Raw genomic sequence first — 11,999 nt, forward strand, 5'->3', positions numbered from 1 at the left:
TTTTTTAAGATTTATCTATGCACACAGAACTGGGGTACAGGCCAAAAGTGCAGGGGCGGTGAGAGGCTTCACCAAAGACAGAGTGGGGAGCAGAACAGGCAGACTGACAAAGTACACTGCTGAGGGGAGCAGAGGGTGGGTCAGGAGAGGTCTATATAATACTCTATGGGGAAAAAAGGTATGTAAGTCTAACTCCCAATGAGGAGATAGCTTTCCCCTTGGGCCCCCCACCTACTGGAGAAATACCTCCCTGTCTTGTTTTCATGAACTTTCCCCTGTTGGTTCTCTAAATGCTGTTCCTTGGGGTTCCATCCTGGAAGACTGTGGGGTAAAGCAGATTAATTTAATAAGATTTCATACAGAGATAAGCAGGCACGGGGAGGATTCAGATAGTTTTAATTAGTTTCTATCTTTCATCCCTTTAAAAATCTGATAAGCCAGCTTGGGGTCACTGATTTCCTAGAATTTTTCCTATATGGGATTACCCGGAGGCACTCTTGCTAAGCTAACCAACTCCACCTGCCTCCTTGAGCGTCTGGAGTCTGACATAGGCCAGGCCATTGTTACTAAAAGCATACAGAATGGCACGGCTTCCTGATAAGTGCCGGGCTGGTCCCAGAAAGGAGACAGATTTATTGAGTTCAAAGGTGTTGGCCTCCGTCCTATGCCCCTTCCACTCCCTGACTTCTAACTTCACAGATTACCTTTGCTGGCTCTTTAAAATGGAATCAGGTATATTGTCTCACTTCTCTCACCAACATTCTACGTGTGAGTTCATCCACATTTTCCCAGATGGTTGTAGATTCTTCATTCTCAGTGCTGTGTAGCATTGCATTGCATGAGCTTACTACAATGTATGCACTCTTCCACTGCTGGGAATATGTGTACTTTCCAGTTTGGGGTTACCAGGAATAGCACTGTTAAGAACATCCTAATACAATTTTTTTTGTTGGCCACATGTACACACTTCCTAGGAGTTAGCAGTGCTGGGGCAAAACCATTTACATTCAGTGTCTAAATTTGCTTCCTCTCCTGGTCCTGAGACCAGCAAACGTGCTGTGGGAGAGCTAAATACAGCATTTCTCAAAGTGCATCCAACCACATCTTGCTTCGGAATCACCTGGGAGCATGAGCAGGTGGTTATTTTTGAGCACTGACATTGGAGATCTGTGTGCAATGAAAACAGAGGGCTTTAGAAGTCAGACAGAGCGACTTAAGTCTCAGCGACTTAAGTCTATCGGTAGCTGATCTTTGAGGAATTATTTCATTTCCTTATTGATGATATGGGGAGGTTATTCCTATTTCCAAGCCTGCAGCCCGGCTAAAAGAGATAACACGCAGGAGGCACAGAGCGTGCACCATGAAGAGTTATTCCAGCCCCTCACTTGCCCTAGAAGCAAAGTGAGTGAGACCTCTAGCCTTAAACCCAGTCAGTATACAACAATCACCTTACCGCTCGACAACATAGAGGTGCAATAGACTAGTCTTATGAGACAGTACCCATGAGGGATGGAGCACAGGAGCCTGAGTGTAGAGAAGACTTGTACATCATTTGGTTGGCAAGAGACTGTACCCATCATTCGTGATGCTTCTATTATCATTATTGTTGTTACTCGCTTTAAATTCCAGTGTAAATTACCCTCGACATCCTTTGGCACCAATGTCCACTCGGGCCGAATGACTGAATGGAAACGAAAACATCCAGTCAAAGACTTGAGCAGAAAGGAGATGATATGAAAATGAGCCCTGCCCCTATGTGGCCCTGACATTATTACACAGGCACACGCTACCAGAGCGGGCTGCTTTACTTTCTAATCACTGTGTTTTCAAGAGTGCCTTCAGGATCACTGAGTGCTAAACTGTCTCTTTATCCCCAAGCAGGGTCAGCTTCCCCAGCCTCCCATCCAGCGTGGTTCATGCTGGGATAAAGAGGAAGGCAGAAATGTTAAAACAATAATGCTATGGTCCGAGGCCAGCAACGGGTAATCAGATCCTGGCAAGGTAGAGGCTGTTACCTGGGAGATTATTGGAAGAAAATAGGCCTAGCTTGCAATGACTTCATTTATTCCTACCTTCCTCGCATTCTCCTCTTCATCCTGCCCCCAGCGATCAGATGGAATCTTTTCCTACATGTACTTCCCCAAGGGGCACTGAGAAGCTTCATGCAGGCACCATCCAAAGACCCAGGAGTTTTCAGAGCAGGGCCCGACCCACGGTCAGATTTTTTATGGCAAGCCCTGGATACATCTGTTCGAGCAGACCCCTGTAATTCAATGCCAGCCTGCTACACTGCAAAGAAAACCAGTACTTCAAACTTCAGCATTATGAAACAGCTAAAATATGCAGTTATTATTCACACTAAAAAGGAATCAACATGGGTTCCTTTGAGCAGTGACTGGAAAATTCAACCTTTCTAAAGAGACATCAGACACAGAAAGTGAAAGAGTAGTCTGTGTAACAGTAATGTCAAGTTCAACAGTTGTTATTCATATTTAACCAATCTGTCTTACCATAAGATCATTCACTTAACCTTTTTATACCCAAAATAGATAAAATTAAAGAGTTTTGAAAATCTGGATTTTCGTAGGCGCATCAGGTCAAATACAAGACACCATGGTAGGGCATGTTCTATGGCTGTTGAAGCTGGAATTATAGTCTTGGAACTGGAAAAGATCATCTATGCCACCCAACATGGGTGACAGGATTGATTCATGAGCAGACCAGAAGTGACCGCGATAACTCACGGGCAAGGCCGCAGGCTCCGACAAGCAGGGACCACGCTACAGCTTTCTTCTCTTGCTAGTTCCCAGCTCTCTCTCTCATTGCGGCCCACTTCAGGGACCCCTGGAGCTCCATATCGACTCTACCTTGATCCTGGGGGTATGTGTGCAGCCCCAGAGGCCATAAGCAAACAGCTCTATTTCTTTCACTGTCACTTCTCATTAGGAACCAACCCAGCGCTCCCACCTCCTCTCCCTACCATCAGCCTGGAGGCCTCTACCCAGAAAACACTTTGAGGCCACATCCAATTTCTCAGGCTATCCCATAATTAATACTTCTACACACCAGAACCAAGCCATCATTTCACCTATGCCTTCACAGAGAAAACAGACTATCAAAGAGAGGTTTCTCACTTTCAGTGCTCTTCCCCTTATAATAACATTTTTATCCGCACCTTGCCACCTTCCTCATGACCTTGGGTGGGAGAGCTGTCTCTTTTTCTACCTACCTGAAGCCAGTCCTACTTGAGTAATAGAACCCAACCCCTCCAGCCTAAGATGTATTCCATTTATCAATTCTCTTCACCACTTTCACCTTCTGACTCTTTTCCATTTCTATTTAATGGGAGGTGCTACCATCTTAAACGAATGAGCCAACCAAAGGAACCCAGCCATCTTGGGTGGAAGGAGGGAAAGACGGAAGGAAAGCAGGATGGAGAGGAGGAGGAAAAAGTGGGGAAATGCTAACCTCTCGACCCTACACCCTGATTTATCTTCCTTTGGGTCTTAACATTCCACCTACTAAGGACTCCTCACATTCCATATGGCCTCTACTCCTCACTTCACTGAAGTAGCACCACTGGCCTCTTCTATCTCAATCTAAAGGAGACTTTCCTCTCCTATCTCATTTTACTCCCTGCTGTATCGGGTGCTATTGAACATTCCCTCCCTGGAATTTACCCTGTCCTTACTCCTCTCCCCCCACTGCACCCCATGGCCCAGTTATTTGAGAAACACCATGCTTTCTTTCATGATACTTTCTTTATTGGCTCTTTAAATGGTGATCCTCAGGATTCCGTCCTGAGAACACTCTGGGGTAAAGTGGATTCATTTAACCAGATTTCATGTAGCGATAGGCAGATAGAAGGAACCTCCTAATGGCTTTAATTATAGCATTCCCATTTCCTTCCTTCTAAGAACCTGATAGGATGGCTCAGGCTCAGTTATTTTCTACAATTACCCTGTAGTCAGATTATCCCAAGGCACTCTCGCTAGCTAAGCATTTCCATCACTTCCTTCTCAGTCCGGAAACTATATGACTTTGTTTCACTACCATCCATTTCAGCTCAGCACTCTTTCTGGTGAGAACCGACATAGACACCTCTAAATGGGGGTCTGCGTGGTGTCCGTAATACAACTCTCCAAAGCTGCTGTCCTCTCACGCTTACATCTCAGCGATGGCACCTACTCGCTGGAGCCAGAAAAGTGAGAATTCCTTGATACTGCTCAACTCCAGACTCAGTTATCAAACCCAGAACATTTACCTCCTCAATGTCTCCACATCCATCCAGTTCACCTCTTCACTGCTACCTCTGTAACTTAAACTCATCTAGATTATTTAAAGTTTTCCAACTGAAGCAGAGTAGGAGAGCATGGAAAATATGACCGCAAAATATGAAATACAGGAAAGCGATTGTTTAGAGCAATGAACGCATAAAATGTGCTCATCATTGTAGCCACTCACAGCTCCTCCTCCACAGACCTGGACAACTAACTATCTGAACTCCCTCTAAAGCCACGTGAGGCTAGGAGCACTAAAAAGTGACTAGTCTAGGGACCTTCCTGGTGGCGCAAGGGTTGTTCCTATGAAGCTATCTGCAGCCACTGCAGTACCAGTTCAATCCCAGCCAGGGAGGTGACCCACATGGCGTGGCAGACCTCTCCTGTCTCGCCCGCTGTTCCCCTCAGCAGTGTTCTTCAGTCAATCTGCCTGTTCTGCTCCCCACTCTGTCTCTGGTAAATACTCTTACCCCCCTCCCCTGCACCTCTGGCCTGTACCCCAGTTCTTCTATGCATAAATAAATCTTTTAAAAAATTAAAGTAGGGCCCTCCCTGGTGGTGCAGTGGGTTAAAGCACAGCACTGAGAAGCTTAAGCCACTTCCGCATGAGTTCGATCCCCACCTGTCCCGGAGGTGACCACATGGCGAGGCAGACCTCTCCTGACCCGCCCACTGCTCCCCTCAGCAGTGTACTTTGATCATCTGCTTCTTCTGCTCCCCACTCTGTCTCTGGTGAATCCTCTCACCCTCCACATCTCTGGCCTGTACCCCAGTTCTATATGAATAAATAAATAAATCTTTAAAAAAAATTAAAGTAAAAGCGACTAGCCTAAATTGAGATGTATTGCAAGTGTAAATACACACCAGATTTCAGACTTAGTCTGAAGAAAACAATGTAAAATACCTCCTTAGTCATTTTCATTTTGACTGTATGTTGCAATGATATCTTGATGATACAAGTTTAAATGAAATGTATTAAAATTAATTTATTTTTTAAAACTTCTTAAACCATGGCACCTAGAAAACTTCAAATTCCATTGTATTGCTAATGGACAGCCTTGACTTAAAGCTGTCCTTCACAATGGGTATTTAAGATCCTGTTAAAATTGACTGATCTTTATTTTCAACTCCAAGAAGGTTTGGGGATCAGCAAGTTCCATGTGGCATATTTTCTTCATGCACAGACCTAAGATCTTACCTTGAAGATCAGGCTGACAGAGCCATCCCTAGCGAGTGCTTTCGCTCAATGAAGAACATACAGCTTCAGAGCTGTGAAGAGTCTAACACGTTAAAGTCAAACTTACCCAAAATAAGGCTCTCTTGAGGGACTGCAGCACCTTGGCATGCTTTCATATACTAAACTACTGCCTTCTGTTACGTGGCAGTGATCTTCAAGGGCAAGGAACGTCTGTTACTTCCTTCACTTCTCTCGTGGCCCAGGTACATTACTGTACAGGGTAGCTGCTGGGTACGGAAGTTGCTAACCAGCTGGCAAACCAAGGACCTGACTGGTAGGGGCCTGAGTTTTCTCTCAGTTACCTTCTGAAGCCCTGCATCACTGAAGACCGAAGTCTCCCACTGCCTGAATCCATATTCACACGCAACTTTCCATCTCTACACTCTCTCACACCACGACGACGAATCTAAGAACCCACCTCTGTTCTTATATTTGACTTAGAGGTCTTCTTCCATAAGGAGTTTAGCATTAGGTGAATGGAGAGCTGCAGGGGTAATAAAAACAAACTTAAAAGAATGAAGGGGAAGAAAAAAAAAAAGAATGGAAGAAAGGAATTCATTGATTCCATGCTCAAGACACCTATTATCAATCTGCAAGGAATGGATGTTGCATTTGGACTGAGACCAGCAAGAAGGTGTCTAATAATAACCTTGGGCAGAATTGCAGTTGACCACAATAATGGCCCAAGGAAGCTGCTGTTTGTTTCTTTCCACCAACACTGCACATTGTCTCCTCTTAAAATGGATGCTACTCTGAGGGGCGAGATAAATGGTGAGACTAGTGAAGGAAGCCACTGATGTCTCTGGAAAATCTGGTCATCCTCTGAGCACTCGTGGGTGCGTGCCCTACCTCCCAACTGACATAATGCACCTTCCGCAAGACAGCAGTCTCCTGGCACCGCTCCACTTTGAAGCAAAGCCCGAAAGGCAATCCTGCTAACGTGGCATATCGAACCTGCCCTTTTTTATATCCAAGGCCTTCTCAGTTGATCCGTGGTATATCCATCTTCATGGAAGTGACATTGCAGGCTAGAATTACCATGTCCTTCTGACAGCAGAATGCACTCGTAGAAGAACTCGACCAAGGTCATTAACCAAATCCTTAAGCAGACAGCTTTCAGGGTGGCTGAGCCCTGTTAGAAAGGATTTGTGAAGCACCTGCTGGGCCCAGAGGATTCCTGCAGGCAGGCTCTGGGGGCCTAGGAGACAGGAGGATGAATCCATGCCCACAGGAGTCCTCACCCCTCAGGAGTTGGGTCTCCAAGGAGAACTGTTACATCATATCACCCAAGGCCATTACATTTCTGTTCTTGACTGTCAAACCTATGAGTCACCTTGCATCATGTTTAAGCAAGAAAACAGCAAAGGCAGAAAACAAGTCAAGGATCAAGAACATTGCAACAATGGAAAGAAAAGTTCTCAGAAATATCTCAAACCCAAGCACCATGGTTACTTAGGTAAGAAGATTACATTCCTAAAATACAACTCTGTCATAAAACCTAGGCAATTTCCTGTTATTTTTTCCCTACCTTTTTTATTGGTGCTATTTATTTCTGTTTACTACTCTCCTATCTTATATTTTCTTCTAGAGAAAAATAAGGCAATAGGAAAAACTATAGGTATACCTTTTAGAAAAACTCCCCCTTGGGCCTCCCTAGTGGCACCGGTTAAAGTCAAAGCACTGTCAAGCTATCCCCGGCCATTGTGACCTGAGCTCGATCCCCAGCCCAGGAGTTGACCCACATGGTACAGCAGACTTCTCCTGTCTCACCTACTGCTCCCCTCAACAGGGTGTCCAATAGACTCACCTGTTCTGCTCCCCACTTTGGTGAATCGTCTCACTTCCCGTACCTCTGACCTATACCCCAGTTCTTGCATGCATAACTAAATAAAAATAAATCTTAAAAAAAAAAAAGGAAAAGTTCCCCCTTGAACGTGACACTCCATTGTATCCTTAATATCATTATCAATTTGCTACCAACAGGGGTCTAAATACAGACTGTTTTAGTCTTGTTTATTTAGGTATGCCAGCTTCCCCCTTCATTTTTTTAAAAGGCTGTGCCAGTTTCTGTATTAGAAACCAGGGATCCAGAGATGACAAGACCAGTTCCTATGCAACATGCCCCTGCCAAATTTAAACTTACATACATTTCCCTGCATCCAAGAACATCACCCAAACCGCATGTGGGTCACTTAGTACCAGAACCATCAACAGGGTGGCTGTGGAATTGTTCACCTAGCTTTGGATAGTGCACGAAAGATTTGCGAGATTGTCCTTGAGAGGAGAGGCCTCTTTCCCAGTGATTATCAAACTTCAATTCCTTGATTCAAACAGAACTCAGTAAGAAGATGTGATCTTTTAAAAAAAGCAGCAAATACCGAAGTGTGATTCTCACTGTATTAGTTGAGGCACGCAGTGACTAGGAGTTCATGGCTGTTAGAGCTCATGGCTCTCCTTTGCACCCACGACGCTGAGAACACCTCTTAGCACCTTCCGCTAGTCCAACGCTGAGAACACCTCTTAGCACCTTCCGCTAGTCAACTCTTACAGCAACTGTGTTTAAGTATCAGTCTCCTTTAGAATCTCTAGGCCAAAAAGTAGTTGAGGGCTCAGAACTGAGCATGTAGAAGGTGCTCAATCAGCGTGGGCTGAGTTAAACTTGTCATGATAGACAACGTTCACCAGGAATAATAGACAAACACATTCCCCCAGGAGATGAGTGCACACTTTCTGGAAAGCCATCTGAACAGAGCACAGTTCATTACAAAAAGGGCATTTGTCACACATGCTGACATTGCGATAAAATTCGTATTTCGGACAAGTTCACATTCTAGGACATGCATAAAGGCTATCCAGAAATTTCCTTTTCATACCCCTGGGTAAAGTTAGAGTGACTTTGGGGAGCCACTGCGTGCCTCAACTAATACAGTGAGAATCACACTTTGGCATTTGCTACTTTTTTTAAAGATCACATCTTCTGACTGAGTTCTGTTTGAATCAAGGAATTGATAACCACTGGGAGAAGAGGCCTGTCCTCTCAAGGACAATCTCACAAATCTTTCATGCACTATCCAAAGCTAGGTAAACAACTCCGCAGCCACCCTGTTGATGGTTCTGGTACTAAGTGACCCACATGTGGTTTGGGTGATGGGCTTGAATGCAGGGAAAAACACGGAATTTATGTTTAAATACAAGAATATTCGCGAAGCTGAAGATCAACAGAAACTACTAAATACCATGCAAAAATGCCAAGTTAACATTTTTACTTGCCCTCTTCATCAAAAATCTTTGTTATTAAGTGATTAACATGTACCTTCGTTGTAAAAAGATTATTAACAAAGAAAAGTTGGGTTCTTGAATGTAAATCTCAATTTAAAATACACCCTTACAGTGATCACTTTGCTGCCAAAAAAGGAGCTTCAAAAAATGGCTTATACGTTGCAGGTAGCCCCTAAACAGAGACAATTTTCAGTGGACCATACATAACAATGGACAACAAGGAAAATGGTGATCAAAACATTCGTGTTTTAAGGGTTCAACTTCTGAACAGCCTACACACACACATACTCTAAGCCAGATGGGAAGGGAACACAATTTACTTAACAGTGTGTTGTAGGGGAAAGTTACTTTGTATGCCTATAAAACTCAGGGTTTCAAGTTGCACCTCCAACCCTTTGAACAAAAGTGATCTTGAAGAAGCCACTCACACTCCCCTTTTCCTCAGTTCTAAAATGGGTAGCAAGTTGGTAGAGTAACATTGCCAGCTGTGCATGGTTCCTGTAAAATAACCTACAGAATGAGAGGTCACAAGTGAAAATGCAAAGTCCTCGAACTTTCTTCCTTCCCTTGATTTTCTCTGTTCATTCACTCAGGTAGAATCAAGGAACAGAGGAAAGACAAAAAGGGAAGAAAAAAAAGTGGTCACTAGAGACTGAAATCACACAAACTAGAACTGAATGCTATCTTTCCTTCTCTTGCCTTTGATCTCTGCCAGTACAATGTGTGATACAAATCTGCAGTTTGTGTTTCACTTATAGAAATATATGTTAGTTATCTTGTAAACAAGATTTAACAGTCATTTTTTTTCCAGTACTAAACCTTGAGTTGCTTAGTGGCCCAGAGGAATCCCTTGGTAACAAACTTATTGGAAGGGTTTACATCCCACGAGAATGCAGGCTACTAGTGAAGTCCAGAAAGTGGCTTCCATGCTTAAGAGCATTTAATTATAAGACAGTCTAAGAAAATACATGTTAAAAAAATAGAAGCACAGTGAACAAAAGCCACAGCACTGTAATAGAACTTCTTCTGTTTTCAAGTTTTAGAAAGTTGTTCTCAGCCTGCCTTTGAACTCCTATTAACCCTCAGGAAGAAAAAAACAAAACAAAACAGTAGTTCCAAGATCGTCTGGCCTTGGACTCTATGAACCTGCATGTGGGATGTTCACAGAAAATGATACATCTCCAAATCCCTTTTTGAAAATAATCTCTTCCCAGGGTTAAACTCTACAACCAATCAAAATAGTGCACCTTCTAACCTAGGGTAAATCGCTCGAGCGGTAGCTCTAGCAATTGGGTCCTGGGATTTTGAAGGTTCAGAGAGGGCTTCCCAAGTTGCACAAGACTTCAGGACACTGAAAACCCACCACCCATTTGGTGGTTTTGATTCCTTGAGGATACATAGGAGGCTGCTCCTTGAGGAATTGTGACCAAAAACAGAGAAGCGGCTTAAACTGGGGGTACCAGTTACTCAGCTGGAAAGAAACTCTGCGCGCCCCCTTTCCGCACTTTCGTTATTACAGGCATGCAGCCCCCTTTCTAAATCCCGGTAGCTTATCCAGGTTCCCACTGCATACCTGAACAGAAACCCTCCCAGCACACTCCGGACAATTTCCCCATTCATTTTAAATGCACATTATTTCTAAATGCATCCTTGAGAGACTCTAATTATGAAACGGTTAAACGAATGGGCCAGCTTTCCTTCCATGTCGGTTTTTTATTTTTCCAAAATTGCCATCAGACACCCAAACGAGTTACGGACCGAACCATTCCTTACCTACAATTTAGAACTTAACATCAAACTCGTCCCAAGCGTTGCCAAGGGAATACCATTTTAAAATCGCATGTAGGATTTCTAAATATCTTCAGACCAGAATACACCTTAACGGAAAAAAGCCATCCCCTCCTCCCCAGGCACAAAAACACAACGGAGCCCAAGCAGCCCGTTTCCTACCCAGCCAATACAATAATGCTTTGTAAGCTGAGAGCGGCGCCCGGTAAAGCCCAGCATAAACAGCAGAGGAGGATTAGGCGGTAGCTCCGTGCTCATTTACATGAAAATCCGCCCAGCATCGTTTTCCTCGCTGGCTGCGGGCACATTAGGAACTCTTTGCGCCATTGCCACGCATACATTTGCATCCTTTGTCTTTACTTACCAGTCGAGGCTGTGGGCATGTGTGCTCTATTTCCTCCATGGTGTCTGAGGGAGGCTCATTGGAAAGGGATTTTGGGATACCTGTTTCTGACTCAGCATCAGTGTTAAGTACTGGCATGGCCAGTGAATGCTCCCTCCGGCTCTACACCCTCTGTGAGTCTCCTCCCAGACAGAGAATGTTTTCTTTGTCACGTATTTTTCTCCTAACTACCCATCCCCCTTCTTCGTCCCCTCTTTCTCTCCTCCTTGGGCGAAGTAAAGAGGTTGCCCCCCTACTCCCCCGCCTCTATCCTTCTCCGATCAGCCAAGAGGCGAGGCCTCAGTTTATCACTATAACAACCAGACCGCACTGAAGCGGCGGGTGCGGGATACAGTAGCTCATTTGCATGGAGCGCGCTGGTTGGCTACTGTCATCATAGTACCACTCCGCCGAGGAGCGGCCGAGCCCCATTGGCTGCCCGGCCGTGCCCACGGGCCCCCGGAACTCGCTGCTTTTGTTTCTTCTATTTAATTCAGTTTGCTAAGGTCTCGGTCCATTCTGGGCACGGACCCGGGCTGCACGACCCAGATAAGATGAAACCTCTTCCTGAGAGGCCGAGGACGCCGCTAGAAAGAACATAGCCAACCTCCATTTAGGAAAGGTAAAAAAAAAAAAAAAACGTGTCCTGGGCAGGAGTGTTTGATGGGCTGGAGTCAGAATATTTGCCAAAAGAGAAGTCACCCTGAACACAAAGCCAGTTCTGAGCTCCAACTCATTGTGCCCACGGTTGCCATCTGGCCTGGAGAGCCTGTGGGGGCATTCATTGTAGATACCTAAGTGTTCAGCCCCTTGCTTCCAAGGGCAGATTCCCTGAGGCCTGGTGTAGTCCTGGAACCTACCCCTGGGTTTGCCCTGAACTTTGCAGCACACAGGATGTCTTTGACAAGCTGCCCTCCCTCACTTCTCTTCCCCTTCCCAGCTAGTCACTTTCCTCTAGGTTGTCTGGCCTTCACTGCACTGTTCCTTAAGCTGGTCTGTTACTCTACTCCCATTTTACTAGGACCCAGTATCT

The 11,999-nt window shown here is 44.9% G+C and overlaps 1 protein-coding gene across 3 annotated transcripts in view; it reads right to left on the reverse strand.

The window, feature by feature from the left end:
* PCYT1B (phosphate cytidylyltransferase 1, choline, beta) overlaps positions 1-11,289 on the reverse strand; it is an 83,716-nt gene extending 72,427 nt beyond the window's left edge. For 2 of the 3 annotated variants that reach the window (XM_012730348.1, XM_012730349.1), the window contains exon 1: positions 10,949-11,257. In XM_012730348.1, coding sequence (XP_012585802.1) covers positions 10,949-11,065 — 117 coding nt within the window. In that variant the 5' untranslated portion in view covers positions 11,066-11,257. Of the gene's footprint in view, positions 1-10,948 lie in introns of all 3 variants that reach the window. The other variant, XM_004689924.2, reaches the window with a different exon arrangement.
* Between the last annotated feature and the right edge of the window lie 710 nt (positions 11,290-11,999).

This window comes from Condylura cristata, unplaced genomic scaffold, assembly GCF_000260355.1.
Source record: "Condylura cristata isolate star-nosed mole 26May11 unplaced genomic scaffold, ConCri1.0 scaffold00027, whole genome shotgun sequence".
NCBI lineage: Eukaryota > Metazoa > Chordata > Mammalia > Eulipotyphla > Talpidae > Condylura > Condylura cristata.